This window comes from Oncorhynchus clarkii, chromosome 5 (genome assembly GCF_045791955.1).
Source record: "Oncorhynchus clarkii lewisi isolate Uvic-CL-2024 chromosome 5, UVic_Ocla_1.0, whole genome shotgun sequence".
NCBI lineage: Eukaryota > Metazoa > Chordata > Actinopteri > Salmoniformes > Salmonidae > Oncorhynchus > Oncorhynchus clarkii.
The window spans coordinates 60402284-60420180 of record NC_092151.1 but is presented as its reverse complement, the minus strand read 5'-3'; the positions used below and the strand labels follow the sequence as shown (position 1 = coordinate 60420180).

The following is a 17897-nucleotide window of genomic DNA, read 5'->3' as shown; positions in this document are numbered from 1 at the left end:
CGGAGTTATCTAAGCGCACTGGGGAATTAGCTCAAATGGTAGAGCGCTCGCTTAGCATGCGAGAGGTAGCGGGATCGATGCCCGCATTCTCCAATATTTTTTTTTGTTGGCCTATATGTTTCAAGAGAGCATTTTAGAAAGGAGGACATAAATTATACTGTTACGATGGTGCTCCTTTTAACTATAAAAGCATTTTTGAGAATGAGAACGACATTTCTGGAGTCAGGATCATCCCAAATTACATTATAGGAATTGCTTTTGATTGTCATGTAACATTTTATTTCTGGCAGGTGTCTGTTGGAGACAATATAGAGTCCAGTTTAAATAATCTGACCAGCATGGCCTCTGTCCTCTTCATACCTACTAATATTGATACAGACCCAGCAAAGTGTGAATACTATGTTGCAGTGTTCAGTCTCTCTCTCTCTCTCTCTCTCTACCATCAAGGTAAAGGCAGACCGCAAGTCTCCTGGGGTCTCAGGCTGCACAGCTGAGCAGACATCTGCACATATTCCCAGTAGCTCCTCTGAATAGATGGAGCTGTTGTGATAGGGGCCGGATTTGATTTAGGTCTGTCACACAGAGTGCAAGCAGGCCGTTTGTTTTTCATTGCCATACATCAGCATGTAAAAGCTGCTGAGGGAGAATTAATTAGATTATGTGTGTGTGTGTGTGTGTGTGTGTGTGTGTGTGTGTGTGTGTGTGTGTGTGTGTGTGTGTGTGACAGATAAGAGGCCACTTAGTTACTGAAGAGACAGTGGTGAAGAGTGTGTTTCCAGACCTTTTCTCATAACACATTATCACTGTGTTGAATATTAATGCTGCACACCCTCTCTGTAGCAAGGGAACATCCATCTAATGTAACAGAGAAGGTATCCATTCTTTTTTATTATGCTCTCAAAAAAGAAGTTTGTGTTTTGAGAGAACATGGCTTTTTCTATATGGTTTCATGTTATCATCTACTATGAATGCATACAGTATATAAATATAAAACATTAATGTTTGGGAAAGCCCTCCCCTTCTTTCTCACTCCCTGGTGCTTGAATTTGATCTTGTCCGACTGAAATTAAATGCATCTTAAGATGTCTTGACTGGAGTGAGTTATTTTGGAGGGATTTCTCAGTACCAGTACCTGGCTGCCGCATTCGTTTCTAATGAAAAGGGGAAAAAAATATTTGGTTGTCAACACCTCCGTGTTTGTATAAACTAAAGCAGGGCTCACCAACCCTGTTCATGGACAATTACCCTCCTGTAGGTTTTTGTTCCCACCCCAGTTGTAAAATAACCTGATTCGGCTTATCAACCAGCTAATTGATGTGCTTGATTAGGGTCGAAGCTCTCCAGGAAGAGTGTTGGAGAGCCCTGAACTAAAGGCTGTGGGGAAAGTGGAGTCTGTGTCTCACTCTGACTCTGCAGTGTAGTTCAATGGAGGGTCCCGGTCTAAGAGAACATGATGTCTTGTGTGATACACTTACTTGCTTCTCTGCATCCCTATGGGACTTGTTACAAAAACTAATACAGAAACAAATTCATAGATTATAAGTCAATTCTGTACACTTATTTGCATATATTTATTGGTAACTTTATTAGTATGTAAACTTTAATTGTGTTTCTTCTCGACTAGGGTGTCAGCATCAGGAACCCAGGGCATCCCCTCCATCCCAGGAAGTTTAGTGACGGTCAAGAAGAAGTTGGTGTTACTGGTGCAGCGCATGGCGATGAGTGAGGGGATCACAGCGTACAGCAGGTTGGCTGCCAGGACAGCCAGGAAAGCCTCGTCTGGGATCCGGAATGGGGCCACTGTACGTGGGTGGAGGGATGCCCCAATGTGGGCCCACTGACACTGTGGAGGAGAGAGGAAGGAGAAGGTCAAGTTTAGGGTTATTCCAAACAGGAGGGCAACTTGTACAGTATATTCACAGCTGACCAGTAATTAGATTTTCACGTTTTTAGGGTTACCGGTAGTTGTTCTTCCCCCCACAAAGGCCTTGACTGAATAGTTTTAAACCTAATATGTTGCTTCACTTTGAGCCTCTGCAACAGTCATTAGTATCTACAGCCAGCGATGTGCAGTATAACAGCCGACCTCAGAGAGAAGACTGGTGCACTGCTCTGAGCAGAAGATGAAGATCCGTTTTACAGGATTATCTTTTATTAGAATAGCTGAATCTCTGAGGCAGGCCTTCCCCTGTGTTGGGAGGGATACTAGGGGCTGCAGACAAGTCTATACAGGACTGGCCTTTGATCACTGTCTCTTGTTTGATGTTTGCCTCCATTAGTACCGTATGGGAAGGAACTTGATTACAGGAAGCAGGCCTCTGCAGGATGGGGCTGATTGGTTATTATTGTGAACACGGACTCCATGAAGAGGTCTTATTAAGGTTGGCTATAATCAAATATTTCAATGAGAAGTAGTACTGTCACTAACTCCAAGCGTAATGTTTACATTTTGAACTTTCAGGGCCCCAGTCACTGCAAAGTGATTCCACCTCTTCATCTGTACAAGTTATCACTAGTATGACTTGTAATAGCAGTATGTAGAAGCTCTGTACATAGAGAACTTTACATTCTGGGAGCTGTAGTCTATGCTATTAACAAATAATAACAAAAATATATCCCCCCATATCTACCTGGGCGACGCCTCCAGCAACAAATACAGTCCAGTCGGGCATCCAGGTGCAGCCAGGCACTACGAGTCCGTAGATGAAGGCACCCAGCATAGGCAGCATGTAGAACAGGAAGTGCAACATCTAAAAAATGTAGATGTACAACAGGTATAACATCAAAGGATTACATCACAGTGGTGACTTCAGCCGACCCGCCTTAACACACAACGCTGACACTCCAATGGTCAATTAATACAGTAGATCTTCATCCTCTCTAGGGCGCTAACACATTACAGCAGTCCAAGTACTCGCACAGAATACAGAGAACGCTGCTGCGTGCTGGCTGCATAGACAACACACTCTCACGCATGCACGTACACAAACACACACATTTGAAGTGCTTTCACACCGCACACTCAGGTCCAAATTGTATTGTCCAGATACAGAGGTCATTACATCGACACTCACAAGCACTTGCAGAATATTTGGAGCATGAAAGTCAGGTAGCTGTTAAAGTAATGGCATCAAATTATGCCTTTGAATAGTGGCTTTTGTTCTGGAGCTGTGGTGCTGATGAATCCTAATGAATTGAGCCCAGAGGCTGAGAACCAATCACACGTTGCCCTTCAGTTCTTGGAGGAGTGTCTTTGTTTTCCTCGCCCCGGTCATCTGTATGCCGTGGTTTATCACCATCAATGATTAAAAAGGTCAGTGTAAGATCAGCGCAACACCCCAACTCCACACACTCAACACACACACCAGTATTGACACACACATGCTTTGACACACACAGGGATTTAAATACACATGCTAGCTTGAGCACACCAACATGTAAGCACATGCGCACACACACACTCGCGCGCGTGCGCACACACACACACACACACACACACACCTCCCACCCTGTGTGTTGCTGATGGGGGGGCTTGGGGAAGGAGGATTATCTTATCAAGTTCTCAGCATGCAGTTCCCTGCCTGATCGATGCTTCGCCATTGTGCCTGGACTGGAGCCACAACAAGGTCTTTGGATAACCTATTGACTCGGCTAAGAACCCTAACAAAACCAAATAAACATCCCCCAGCAGACGGAGAAAGCTCAGGCGTTGAGACCAGACCAGACACAACCACATTCTCTTGCCTAACAAATGAGAGAGAATGAACCAGCCTGGCCTCTCACCCCTCTCATTGTGGCATAATGATGAAAAATGGCTCTGTGATCTCTTCTGTGAGATACACAGCTAGAGAGGAGAGAGATAGGGCAGGCTTCAAGGCAGCTCCAAGTGATTTCTGAATGGAGTTGTTATTTAAAACAAGAGACTATTAAAGAATGCCACTGGTACTGCAGAGAGGCATGCTCTGTCTCTTAAAGTACCCACCATAACCTTGGGGTAGCCCACCGGGTCCTTCAGATAGGGCTCGTACTGGCGGAGGTAGATGGTACAGGCCTCTAGAGGGGAGTCAAGAGCTACCTGAATGCACACATAGGAGGAAGGTTACAACATGATCATCTTCTTGACAAGAGCACTGTATAAACTACTTGTCTGTAGGATCAGTTATTGTAATTTATAAACTGGGTGGTTCGAGCCCTGAATGCTGATTGGCTGACAGCCGTGTCATATCAGACCGTATACCCCGGGTAATACAAAACATGTATTTTTACTATGATTTTCATCAAGTATCTACTTGTTCCCTTTCACATTCCCCATGGACCAGACATGGTTTATTTAAGCAATAAGGCACAAGGAGGTGTGGTATAAGGCCAATATACCACGGCTAAGGGCTGTTCTTAGGTACAACGCATCGCGGAGGTACTGGATGAAAATCACAGTAAAAAACTATGCAAGTTAAATAAGTATGTGCATATTTCCACAAATCAGACCATCTTGAATGTTCTATTTGCCAGGGAAGTGTCAGATGAGACCACCCATATCACATGATTGAATCAGCACAGCAGGTGTTGCACATAATCTATGCATCATAAACAAATCCTTGACTGCTGTACAAAGACATCTAGCATGAGGGAATCAACTCAATATGCATTGACTCTTTTGGCTGTGCTAACATTGGTGGGCTGGACCAATCCTAATATAATAAGGTATTTTTATTTTATTTTCTATATTTTTGAGTGTTTATTTCTAAGTGTGTATTCAGGCCCTGCTGGCTCACCAAGCCCCTGAAGAGAGTGAAGGCCATGGCCCCCAGTAGCAGCAGCACCAGGAGAAGGTCTGTAGGGCGCCAGATGAGATTAAAACTCTGATCATAGTGGGCCTAGGAGACACCAACACCAGGGGAGGAGAAGCTTCTTTAGACAGTTCAGATGCACTATAACATAGTAATAAATACACACTTCAGCAAGGATATTGTTGTAATATATCATAACTAAGGCTCTATTTTTGTGTCCTAGTTTGTCTGGTCAAGTCACACGGTCAGGGAAAACTCCTAGCCCTACGCATTCCACCAGGCCAATCAGCTGTGCCCTGCTCCATCATACCCTGTATCCACCGAGGGTTGGCCCATTCTTGGGCTGGTTGAACAGCTTGATCGCACCCCATATTGGAAGCATTAGGAAGGGCATGTTGAGCCAGAAGGCGGGACGGATATCTGATCCAAATTTACCTGCCAGAGAGGGAAACAGAGAGCGTTTCATCCCCTAGAATTAGGAGGAGGAACTGGGTACATCTGAAGTAGAGTAGAGCAGTCTACTTTTAACCTTGTTAAAGTTGACACATTTCCATGAAAGATAGGTGAGATCACATTACCATAACGTTCAGCCTCTTTTCTATTTATACACACCTTGTAATTAACTCCAATGATATTCTAAAAAAATCCTCATTAGGGCATCATTGAACGAATACACAACTAAAATACAAAATGATGTGAACACAGCCACAGTTTAGTTTGATCCTCTAATACCTCCCTATGCTGTTTGAAACTCAAAGAACAGATGCTTTGAGCCTAGTTTAGCTTTGTTCTGTAAATTCTAAAGGGAAGCACATGTGTTACGTTGGCAACCTACACTATGACACTGATTCTACAAGGCTGTACAGATGTACCGTTGATTAACTCTGCCATTGTGGGTTACAGGAGAGGGGGGAAGGAGAGACTCACCTACAACAATTCCTGTCACAAAGACACTCATGTTGGCAAACAACGATCCAGCCCAGAAGAGACCCAGGGTGCGGTAAGACTTGCTGAGAGACGGAAAGAAAATGGTCAATAGATGTTGCTCCCATCACTGAAAACTAGTGACACCATGTCTTACAAAGCTTCAAATCAATGACCCAGCAGTGAGACGATGAGATGATGTGTGGACGTAAATGTGGTCACACTAGGATCTTGCTTGGGGCCGATTCTGAGGGACGAAGTCTCGGCTCTCCTGGTGAAGGGGACTATAAGGTACAATACAATACAATTCTTGCTTCATTGGTCCAGTTATTGGTCCAGGTATGAATGGAGTGTTCCAGAATCCTAGTGTATGTGTGGTGTGTAGATCATCATTACAAGACCAAGGTGACACAGCGAACAACACACACCTGTTCCATAAGCGCTGTATCATCATGAGGTACATGATGAAATGCACTATTCCATCCCAGTAGCACATCATGATGGCATAGGCTGTACCCAGATAGGGCTCTCCCTGCAACACACAAATACAACTGTTAACCTAAAACTGTTGAAACAACAGACAGATTCTAAAGTTAAAAATATATATATTATTAGCCAATCAAATTTTATTGGTCACATACACATGGTTAGCAGATGCTATTGCGAGTGTAGCGAAATGCTTTGTGCTTCTAGATCTGACAGTGCAGCAGTATCTAACAGGTAATATCTAACAATTCCACAACAAAACCTAATAAACACAATCTAGTAAAAGAATGGGATAAGAATATATAAAATATATGGATGAGCAATGACAGAGCAGGTAGTCATGCAATATATAGTATAGAATAGATAGTGTAGTATACAGTATACAGTATATACATGTGAGATAAGTAATGTGAGATATGTAAACATTCTTATTGTGGCATTATTAAAGTGACTAGTGTTCCATTTGACCTAGCATGATGTTAAGTCATGAGATGGAGAATCTAGAGACTAACCGTTTTCTGGTAGAATTCCATAAACCCGGAAATAAAACCATCATGTTCCATAGCACTCACAAGGTCAATGACACAAGTGAAGGAAAACTCAGCAAACACTGTAAAGACAATGCAAACATTCAGTACTGTGGCAGACGGATATTGTGAAAGTGGACAATAATAAGCAGGAGGCAATGCAGTACTATAGAATACACGTCACAGGGGTTATTTCACGTTAAGTGCCTCAATTACACAACAGAAAATGACTTGGATTAATGTGTGGCTGTTGTTCTGTTAAACTCTCTTTGGTGCGATTAGCATACACCGATTGTATTTCTGAGCGTTTTTCAGCTCTGTAAGAAAGGCCCTCATTCAATTCGTTGCAGAATTCAGCTCAGTAGAAACCTGTAGCAGCTAGATTTCAAGCAGCTCTGCTGTAAGAACAATTCTCATTATTCTCATTATGATAAAGATAAATCTCTTTCCTCCAATCTTTATTACCCAATCTGCCTCTTTGAAACTCTTTATAAAACTGTCAGAACCCTATTACTGCCTATAAAGATGCATTGAACAAGACTGGATTTTTCTGTGTTTAAAATATTTCCCTCCAACCAACCAGTTATTGATTTCCTGGGCTATAGAGGGTGATACTGCTATAGCTGTAGGCTGGGTGAGGGGAGATTTATATTGGGAGCTGTAGGTTGAGTTTTCCTCGGGTTAAGAGCAGAGCGGCGCTGAGAGGGCACTTCTCATCTCTCCAAGTCAGAGCCTGGCTGGAACCCCATACTGGTCTGGGAAACACATAATGAGTGGCAGGGGATCAAGAGGACTGGAGATGGGCAAGGACAGAAGCCCAGTTCAAGTGGTTGGTAATGTGAAGCCAATAGACATATTGGTTCTCCACCTCAATATCCACACTCTTTAGGAACTGCCCAGTCAGCCAGTAGTACTACCATTTTTTTTGTTGATTTCACATTGAATTCACGTTATATGACAACCAAACGTAGACCAAAAATAGACGTTGAAATGACGAAGCATGTTGGTGGCTGCATCATGGTATGAGTATTTTATTTAACCTTTATTTCATCAGGAAGTCATACTGACACCAAGGTCTCTTTTCCAAATAAGCCCTGATTTACAGAAATGACAGAAAATACACACATCAAAATAAAAAATATGAAAACCACGGTCACAAAAAACAAACACATTCATCAGTAATAATGTCCTCAAGGTATGCTTGACATCGGGAAAGACTGGGGAGCTTTTCCAGGATAAAAATAAACAGGATAGAGCTAAGCACAGGCAAAATCCTAAAGGAAAACCTGCTTCAGTCTGCTTTACAACAGACACTAGGAGAGGAATTCACCTTTCATTAGGAGAATAACCTACAACGCAATGCCAAATCTACAGTGGAGTTGCTTACCAAGAAGACAGTGAATGTTCCTGAGTGGCCGAGTTACAGTTTTGACTTAAATCTACTTGAAAATCTATGGCAAGACTTGATAATTGCGGTTTAGCTACGGTTAACAACACCTCAACAGAGCTTGAACAATTTTGAAAGGAATAATGGACAAATACTTACCCAGAAAGACTCACAGCTGTAATCGCTGCCAAAGGTGATTCTAACATGTATTGACTCAGGGAGATTAATATTTATCTAATCAAAGTATATTAGGGTTTTATTTTTCATTAATCTTGACATTAAAAAATCGAAAATTTAAAAAAATCTGAAGAAATCCAATGTGGTAAATATTTGATACCCAGTGTGTATAGAGTTCTGTGAACTCATGTTTCCTTGAAATGGAATAGGGTGCCCAATCCATGTATTAGCTTTAATACAAGGCTTGGCTGTCCCGTACATCATCAAATGTCCTTGTAACGGCACCTGTGTGTAACGGCTCAGACAGCCGTCCTGCATCCCTCACTATCTCCCTGACGTTGCTGCTGCTGTCTCCTGATAAACACACCGATAGAGACACACACTCTGTCTCTCTCCAGGTACCTGTGGCCTTCTAATCCTCTGGAGGGTCTGGTTTATCTAAGCCGTCTAACAGGTAAGATAGGAGGATTATCCTTCTCTATCACAGCAGGAAACCATTCTCAGCTCTGGGCTGTTTCTCCTTCCTCAGAATCACCTGATGAGGCGCAACGTTATGGCATGGCCACAGGGCATCTGGGAGATAGGCTTACACACAGGTGGTTAAGAAAGCCTATGGCAGGATATAGGGGACTATTAACTATCAAAAATAAAGAGAGTCGCAGACTCCATATATATTGTCTCCCAGTCATTTATTGGGTATTTACCAATGTTTCGGTATCACTGTGCCTTCTGCAGGGTAATGTCATGAATACTTGAACCAGATTACGTAGACAAACAGTGCAATTAGTGTAACCAATGACAATAGTGAGGTGTGTGTCATGATGATTAAGTTAATTAGAATGAATTTGTTTAAATGTAAAAATAAATAAAATAAAAAATAACAATAGTGTATGGCATATTGAATATATTAGGCTATTGTTATCATATGGAAACATATTTGAATATTGTACATAATATTAGCATCAGCATATATTATTGTTTAATTCAATTTCACATATTTAATTGTTTTGTATTTAATTTCATATTTGTTACATGTAATCTTTTGGTTCAACCATAATGCATAGTAAGCATCATCAACAGGGGGAACATATTAGGTGTACACTAATAAGCTGTAGAAAGAATATAGCAATTTTTAAGACTTGTTCATAAAACAAAGAATTGTTCATAAGAAGGGCCTGAGATCAAAGTCAATATTCAGACCACTAGGGCTCAACGTTCTTAGAAGGATATTCAGTAAGCACCCTTTGTAGTAGCATGCTCAATTCCTGTGTATTTGAGGGAGGAGATTGAATGGTTAGCTTCAACAAAGTGAGCTGCTACTGGATAGTCAATCTTCTTACACCTGATTGAGCTGCGGTGTTCAGCCATGCTTTGTTTTAATTGTCTTTCGTTTGTCCTACGTAAGCTTTTCCACATGAACAGGTGGTGAGATAGATTACTCCCTTGGTCTTGCATGAGATGATACCCCTAACAGGGATTTTTCGATCTGTATGTGGGTGTCTGAAGAATGATGTTTTTATAGTGCTATTGCACTGTGCACATGAGCCACATTTGTAGTTCTCATTTGGAATGGGTGTCTAGAGTGTCTGAGTGGGCTCAGGGGGCAGGTCAGATCTCACCGAGCTATCTCCAATATTGCGACCACACTTATAGACCACCAGTGGGGTTTCCTTGAAGAGGTGTGCAATTTTTTTGTCTGACTGCAGAATATGCCAGTGCTTTTTCAGGATTGCTTTCATTTTCTCTCCAAACCCTTGGTGTACTTAGTGCAAAAGATGGTTGCGTTGTTTTTCTTCTTTGGTTGAGTTTTTAGTAATTCCTCTCTTGGTTTTTGAGATATTTTCATCATTGCAGCATCAAGAGATTTGTCCTTGTAGCCTCTCATTTTGAATTGATCTGTCATTCTTTTAGCATTGCTGTCAAAATCTGTCTGGTGGCCACAGATTCGTTTAACCCTGCTTAGCTGGCTATATGGCAGACCATTCTTGTGGGATAGCAAGATATTGCGATCTGTGGGCGGCTTTGTGTATAAGTCTGTGTGTAATGCATCATTCTCTTTGATGATCCATAAGTCCAGGTAGTTTATTCTTCTCTCATCAGTCTGCATGGTGAATTTGAGGTATTCAGAGCTCTCGTTTAGCAGAGTTTGGAATTCATTTAGTTCCAAATGACTTCCTTCACAGAGCACAAAGACATCATCTATGTATGTCTTCCATAGGAGGATTTTAGAAAGTAAGGGGTGTGTCTCTGTTTTGTAAAGGAGTGCTTCCTCAAATTGTCCCACATACAGGTTTGCATAGTTGGGGGGAAAGGGGGAGTCCGTGGCTACACCCCCCGAATTTGAAGGAAAAAGTCTGACTCAAATACGAAGTAGTTATTGGATAATACCAGTTCAGTAAGTTGTAAGATGCAATCATTGAATGGAGCAAGGGTAGAGTCTCTCTGCTGAAGGAAGCCTGCAAGCCTCCAGTGTGTGGGATGTTAGGGTACAAGCTCTCCACATCAAACGTGGCCAGCAGGGTGCCCTCTGGTAACAGGTGGTTAGGAATTAACCTATTGCAGGATATAGGTGACTGACATGACATCCCTTATAATGCCAGCCTGGAAGCCAATGTATCAATCGCAAGTCAAATCAAATTTGATTTGTCACATGCGCTGAATACAACAGGTGTAGTAGACCTTACAGTGAAATGCTTACTTGCAAGCCCTTAACTAATGATGCAGTTAAGAAAATACCCCAAAAATTAAAAAGTAAAAAAAGTAAGAGATAAGAAAAACAAACAATTAAAGAGCAGCAGTAAATAACAATAGCGGGGCTATATACAGGGGGTACCGGTACAGAGTCAATGTGTCAATGTGCGGGGGCACCGGTGTCGAGGTATTGAGACAATTGTGTACATGCAGGTAGGGCTGTTAAAGTGGCTATGCATAGATAATAACAGAGAGTTGCAGCAGTGCAAATAGTAGAAGCTGTTTAGAAGCCTCTTGGACCTAGACATGGTGCTCCGGTACCTCTTGCCGTGCGGTAGCAAAGAAAACAGTCTATGACTAGAGTGGCTGGAATCTTTGATGATTTTTAGGGCCTTCCTCTGACACCGCCTGGTATAGAGGTCCTGGATGGCAGGAAGCTTGGCCCAGTGATGTACTGGACCGTACGCACTACCCTCTGTAGTGCCTTGCAGTCGGAGGCCGAGCAATTGCCATACCAGGCAGTGATGCAACCCGTCAGGATGCTCTCAATGGTGCAGCTGTAAAAAATATTTTGAGGATCTCAGGACCCATGCCAAATCTTTTCAGTCTCCTGAGGGGGAATAGGTTTTGTCGTGCCCTCTTCACGACTGTCTTTGTGTGCTTGGGCCATGTTAGGTTGTTGTTGATATGGACGCCAAGGAACTTGAAGCTCTCAACCTGCTCCACTACAGCCCTGTCAATGAGAATGGGTGCGTGCTCGGTCCTCTTTTTCCTGTAGTCCACAATCATCTCCTTTGTCTTGATCACGTTGAGGGAGAGGTTGTTGTCCTTGCACCACATGGTCAGGTCTCTGACCTTCTCCCCATAGGCTGTCATCAGCAAACTTAAAGATGGTGTTGGAGTCGTCCCTGGCCGTGCAGTCATGAGTGAACAGGGAGTACAGGAGGGGACTGAGCATACACTCCTGAGGGGCCCCCTGTATTGAGGATCAGCGTGGCGGATGTGTTGTTACCTACCCTTACCACCTGGGGGCGGCCCATCGGGAAGTCTTGGATCCAATTGCAGAGGGAACTGTTGAGTCCCAGGGTCCTTAGCTTTGTGATGAGCTTTGAGGGCACTATGGTGTTGAACGCTGAGCTGTAGTCAATTAATAGCATTCTCACATAGGTGTTCCTTTTGTCCAGGTGGGAAAGAGCAGTTTGGTGTGCAATAGAGACTGCATCATCTGTGGATCTGTTGGTGCAGAATGCAAATTGGAGTGGGTCTAGGGCAGTGGTCACCAACCGGTCGGTCGCAATCGACTTGTCGATCTCCAAGGCATTTCTAGTCGATCACCAAACATTTCTGTAAAAAAACACAACGATAACACCTTGTGTTTCTATTTTTTAAATTAGTCTCGGGCTGTTGGTGGTAGGTGCAGCCAATTCAGCTGCCCAGGCAAACTGTTGCCATTTAATGTGTCTGAAGGTACAAACTCTGCCTTCCCGGTGGGCCTGGAGAGGAAATCAAGTGCACTATGCTACTGCTGGCCAATCAGATTGCTCAGATTACGGAGTCTGCAGTAACGTAGCAGGCATGAAAGAAAGCTGCGGCAAAATGTATATTGAGATTTCAAAACGTTTAAAACCATGACTAGAGAGAGACTGTCAACAAATATAGCAAAGAGCTGCTGTTTTTGTGAGTGAGTTCATGTTTAAGTTCTTACTCAGCACTGTCAACACTTCTATAAGCCATAAAATGCGCGTTCTTCCTATTTCCACTCAGCGCTACAACAAGCAGCACAGCAGTAATGAATGAGTAGGAAAATGTATCTATAGGCTTGCGTTGTTATTATTAGCGGCTTGGGTCATTTTTAATATCAAGGAATATTTCACATTCTCTGTTCATAAGAGTAACATGAATTTGTGCACGAGGCAGACATAATGCGCTGCGACTCGAGTTTTGCCATCAGCTGGAAGATGGTGTCCTTTTTTGGTCAGTGTCAGTGGAGGAATGTTGGGAGACGGACCCTCAGTCTGCTTATCTCTCTCCGAGACTGACCATCAGATGCAGGCACCATCAGCCAAGTAAAATAAATAGCTAATGATTTAAATGTATTCTCACTCAACTGTGATCATACAGTGTGTTGTGAAATCTGTGAATGTATTGTAATGTTTTAAAATTGTATAAACTGCCTTAATTTTGCCAGACCCCAGGAAGAGTAGCTGCTGCTTTGGCAGCAGTTAATGGGGAACCATAATAGATACAAATATAATATACCTCAAATTTTGAAATATATATTTTTTTAAATGGTCTGAACAACAATGCAGGTAAATTCACTCAAAGCCAGTATGCGGTGATAATGTATTGGGCCTATAGCTTACTACACAAACTTCATTGCTACAGTACTGTTTTTAATTGGTTAATGTTGCATGACATTTTTTAAGTCATGTTAATAAAAAAAAATCAGAATGGTATATCTCGGCATACATTTTGACTCAGAAAGTGATCTTGAATCAGAAAAGGTTGTTGACCACTGGTCTAGGGTTTCTTGGATAATGGTGTTAATGTGAGCCATGACCAGCCTTTCGTGGCTACAGACGTGAGTGCTACAGGTCGGTAGTTATTTAGGCAGGTTACCTTAGTGTTATGGTGGTCTACTTGAAACATGTTGGTATTACAGACTCCGACAGGGAGAGGTTGAAAATGTCAGTGAAGACCCTTGCCAGTTGGTCAGCGCATGCTCGGAGTACACGTCCTGGTAATCCGTCGGGCCCAGCGGCCTTGTGAATGTTGACATGTTTAAAGGTCTTACTTACATCGGCTGCAGAGAGCATAATCACACAGTCATCCGGAACAGTTGGTGCTCTCATGCATGTTTCAGTGTGACTTGCCTCGAAGCGAGCATAGAAGTAATTTAGCTCGTCTGGTAGGCTCGTGTCACTGGGCAGCTCTCGGCTGTGCTTCCCTTTGTAGTCTGGAATAGCTTACAAGCCCTGCCACATTCGACGAGCGTCTGCGCCGGTGTAGTACGATTTGATCTTAGTCCTGTATTGACGATTTGCCTGTTTGATGGTTTGTCGGAGGGCATAGCAGGATTTCTTATAAGCTTCTGGGTTAGAGTCCTGCACCTTGAAAGCGGCAGCTCTACTCTTAAGCTCAGTGCGAATGTTGCCTGTAATCCATGGCTTCTGGTTGGGGTATGTACGTACAGTCACTAAGGGGACAATGTCCTCGATGCACTTATTGATAAAGCCAGTGACTGATGTGGTGTACTCCTCAATGCCATCGGAAGAATCCCGGAACATAGTCTGTGCTAGCAAAACAGTCCTGTAGTTAAGCATCTGCTTCAACTGACCACTTTTTTATATACTGGTGTTTTCTGCTATGTATGTATGTATTTTTTATTTAAGTCTGTTAAGAACAAATTCTTATTTTCAATGACGGCCTAGGAACAGTGGGTTAACTGTCTGCTCAGGGGCAGAATGACAGATTTGTACCTTGTCAGCTCGGGGGTTTGAACTTGCAACCTTCCGGTTACTAGTCCAAAGCTCTAACCACTAGGCTACCCTGCCGCCCACTAGGCTACCGTGTGTGTGTGTGTGTGTGTGTGTGTGTGTGTGTGTGTGTGTGTGTGTGTGTGTGTGTGTGTGTGTGTGTGTGTGTGTGTGTGTGTGTGTGTGTGTGTGTGTGTGTGTGTGTGTGTGTGTGTGTGTGTGTGTCGTCTTATTTGGTAATGATGCTTCAACATTACTCCCCTGCATCCCACATGGGACAGTCATCCACGATCAGTAAGTTCGGTAAGTAGTAAGCTATATACTGTGTGTGTGCACGGCATGTGACTTCACATGCCCTTAGGCTCATGTTCCAGGTCTTTCCAGCTCTCCTACTACTGTGGTGTTGTAAGAACAAGCCTAACAAGTCTGTCAGTCTGGGTTTCAGCTTTACGCTGATCCTGATCAGTATAAGCAGCTTTGTGTATAAATGAATGAAACAATAAAAACAATTCATGACGATAAGAAGGTTCTGGAAGTCTGTTCACTGGGGTTGGCCTTATGTATGTAGTGGTCATTCATGCTCTTTCTTAACTATGTAACACAGAGGGGATCTGTTTAAAGGTATTGGTGCTTTGTTAAGGAAATAAAATCATCAATGTTAAACTAGTTTTCACCCAAATAAAACAGCTAATTTCCCTTTGATCTGCCATCATCATCATCATCGTCATCTTGAAAGAATGATTCATACCATACCATAGAAAAGGGTGTCTTTGGGAGGGCTGCGTCGGGTGATAAGGAAGTAGAAGAACCACACCACCACCAACACTGCAATACCAATCTGCAGTATCACAACAGGCCTGCAGGTAAGAAATAACAACACAATGTTAGCTAGCGGACAAATCATGATATTTTTCAAATTCATAGTGCAAAGTCTTAACTTACCTGCACTATACTTTTTAAAGAGCAATCTCCCTCCGCTGTTCTGCCTCATTCTCTTTTCTAATTAGTTGGTGAGTCTGCTCTGCAGTGCTAAATTAGTGAGCAGTGATGAATGGGCAGACAGAGGGAGCGATAATTATGCCAACACTCAGAGCACCAGGCGAAATGATGCAGAGATGGGAGACCACATGATAGATAGAGGATACACACAGACAGACAGACATATGGGGCTCACGGAGGGAAGGTGGGCTAGGCAGACGGGACTGCTGCTGCTCTAGCGAGGACCTGGAGACTGGAGGAATTGCTGCACGCTCTGTTTGGGTTCTAATCACGCTAAAGCCTTGGAGATAGGAGAACAGCGGGATGCTAGCTGCCTGTGAGAATTAGAGAATATGTGCTAATGTCAACTGCTACATGGGGCCGCATTGGACTGATAGTGTCAAAGTTTGCAGCATTCAGTGAGGACAAACGGCTGGCTTGCTGGTTTGATCTCCATCCATTAGTAGCCCACATCACCAGGTCTATTTCAACTGTTGTGTTGACCCAAGCTGTGAGGTCAACTGCTAAAGCCTGCTTTGATGCTTCAGCCTCTGGGTCTTGTTTCAACAGAGCTACTTTGACTTGCTGATCCATAACGCCATGGGATGGCAGATCACTAATACAAGAAGCATGTTTCATGTAGATCTCCAATGGTTTCCCAGCAACAACAGAGGTCATCACCACAATGACTCAATCAATCATGGTCTTTAGCTGTAGGAGGCCAAAACGATGGGGCATGTGAGATCACCACTCATCACCATGATTGGCAGTCAGAGTTAACAGGTACTGTGTTCAGAAAAGATTAATGTGCTATGGGGCATCTCCATGTAAACAAAATGACTTCCATCTCAAATGTACAATGTGTACACAGAAGCCAAACAAATGCTGTGAAGCCAAAGGGAAGCTTCCTGGCTGCATCCAAATGCACCAGCGCTGGAAGATTTATGCACACAATACTGTTTGTTTGCAAAGTGGAAGAACACATGTCAGCAGCAATTTATCAAACTCCTCTCGCGGCATGTAGGCCTATTGATTGCCAAAGTCCACATTGAACGAGTTCTAGGGATATCCGCTACGGAGGAGTATGGCAGTCTGCTTGAAATGAGAAATGTCCGCTGAGGAATGGAAGAATTGCTCGGGAGGAGTGGTGCAGACAGTCACCCCTATCCTTCTGGAACTTTAATGTAATTAGGCCTGCTGTGGCAGCCTGCTTAACTAAACACTGGAGAGAGCATATCTTAACCCAATTGTCTGACAACACAGGTAGACTGGGGATTGAAAAAATGTAGAAAATAGAAAAATAGATGTTTTATCATCCAGAGAGGTTAGAGACAGTCATTGTTTCAGATGTCAAAGACATGTTCTATCTGATTTCACAAGCCTTTTTTGACTTCCCCTTTAACTAATTATTGTTCACGCATCACCATATAATGTGAATGTAATCATTACATGGGTTTTACACATGCCAGTGTATTACTTGTTTCCACATGACTAAAGATTTGTCAAGGATTTATGGGTCAGAAATCTATGCGTAAAACTCAACAATGTCAGTGGGGCCTATTCATATGAGCTGCTAGTGCCCTCAAGCGGTAACAAAGAGTATTGAGCATACTTGCACCACTCAACTGGATCTTTGAATATGAAGCCTAAATTCGAATGTATTACTTCTCAATCATCTAAAGACTCTACTGGCCTAGATGGCAAAATATTATGTCATAGTTCCACATACACTACAACTTGCAAAATATGATTTGACTTAATATAACATTTTTATTTAGGTTCCAAAACACATTTGGCAAGACTGACCTTTGATTCAAATCTCATTTGTTCATAAATGAACCAAAACAACGTTTAAAGCTATTGATTAATTGAAGTCTACCAGCCTAACAAAAAAAATATTTGTATAACTGTATGAACACATTTAAAGGAACCCAATTCTATAGGTAGGCAATAGGACATGACATCATTGACTTACTCTTGGAACTCTGGAGTGGTGTTCATGCAGTGAAGGACAACAAGGGCAGTCAGAGAAAACAAGAAAACTAATCTCTCCATCTCTTCAACTGCAGAGGAAACAGCCAAAGGGTCCCTGGAGAATCACTAGCACCGACCACTGTAAAGAAAAACAAAAGTGGAATACAACTGCCATTTGACCAATTATCTGCTATGATCTAATAACTACCTGTGTCTTGAGAAAAATCACATGAAAAATTGAACCATTTGCCAAAGACATATCCACACAATACTTTTAAAAGTTTTCACAAAATAGACAAAATCTCAATACAAATGTTATCAATTAATTCTTACCGTCTGGCCACTGTTTTGGCCTGTGGATTGTTGAAATTATGGTTGGCCTCGGGCAGACACAGCATATTTACAGGGAAATAATGAACTAGGAGCTTTTGGGGCAAGTTATGCAATTCGGGTTCGTCAGAGATTTATATAAATCGCATTAGATGGGGTA

General features: G+C 42.6%; 1 protein-coding gene and 1 non-coding gene across 2 annotated transcripts; one reads left to right on the top strand and one right to left on the bottom strand.

The window, feature by feature from the left end:
- Positions 1-20: 20 nt before the first annotated feature.
- trnaa-agc (transfer RNA alanine (anticodon AGC)) lies at positions 21-93 on the top strand. The gene has a single exon. It is a non-coding gene; the product is annotated as a tRNA-Ala (tRNA).
- A 1454-nt stretch (positions 94-1547) lies between these two features.
- Positions 1548-17897, bottom strand: LOC139410135 (transmembrane 6 superfamily member 1-like). The gene is made up of 11 exons (XM_071155578.1): positions 17741-17897; positions 17409-17546; positions 15209-15312; positions 6710-6807; positions 6140-6243; positions 5715-5797; positions 5098-5222; positions 4773-4874; positions 3983-4075; positions 2631-2750; positions 1548-1843 (listed from the first exon to the last, which is right to left on the bottom strand). The coding sequence occupies exons 2-11, from the start codon at positions 17486-17488 to the stop codon at positions 1601-1603; spliced, it is 1152 nt and encodes a 383-aa protein (XP_071011679.1). The 5' UTR covers positions 17489-17546; positions 17741-17897; the 3' UTR covers positions 1548-1600.

Bases quoted from the DNA above. Each gene is read 5' to 3' on its own strand.
- LOC139410135 (XM_071155578.1), bottom strand. From the start codon at position 17,488: ATGGAGAGATTAGTTTTCTTGTTTTCTCTGACTGCCCTTGTTGTCCTT. The intron at 2,751-3,982 runs GTGGGTACTTTA...TACATTTTTTAG, and splicing joins TGGGCTACCCCAAGGTTATG to ATGTTGCACTTCCTGTTCTA. The intron at 1,844-2,630 runs GTAGATATGGGG...TCTCCTCCACAG, and splicing joins TTGCTGGAGGCGTCGCCCAG to TGTCAGTGGGCCCACATTGG.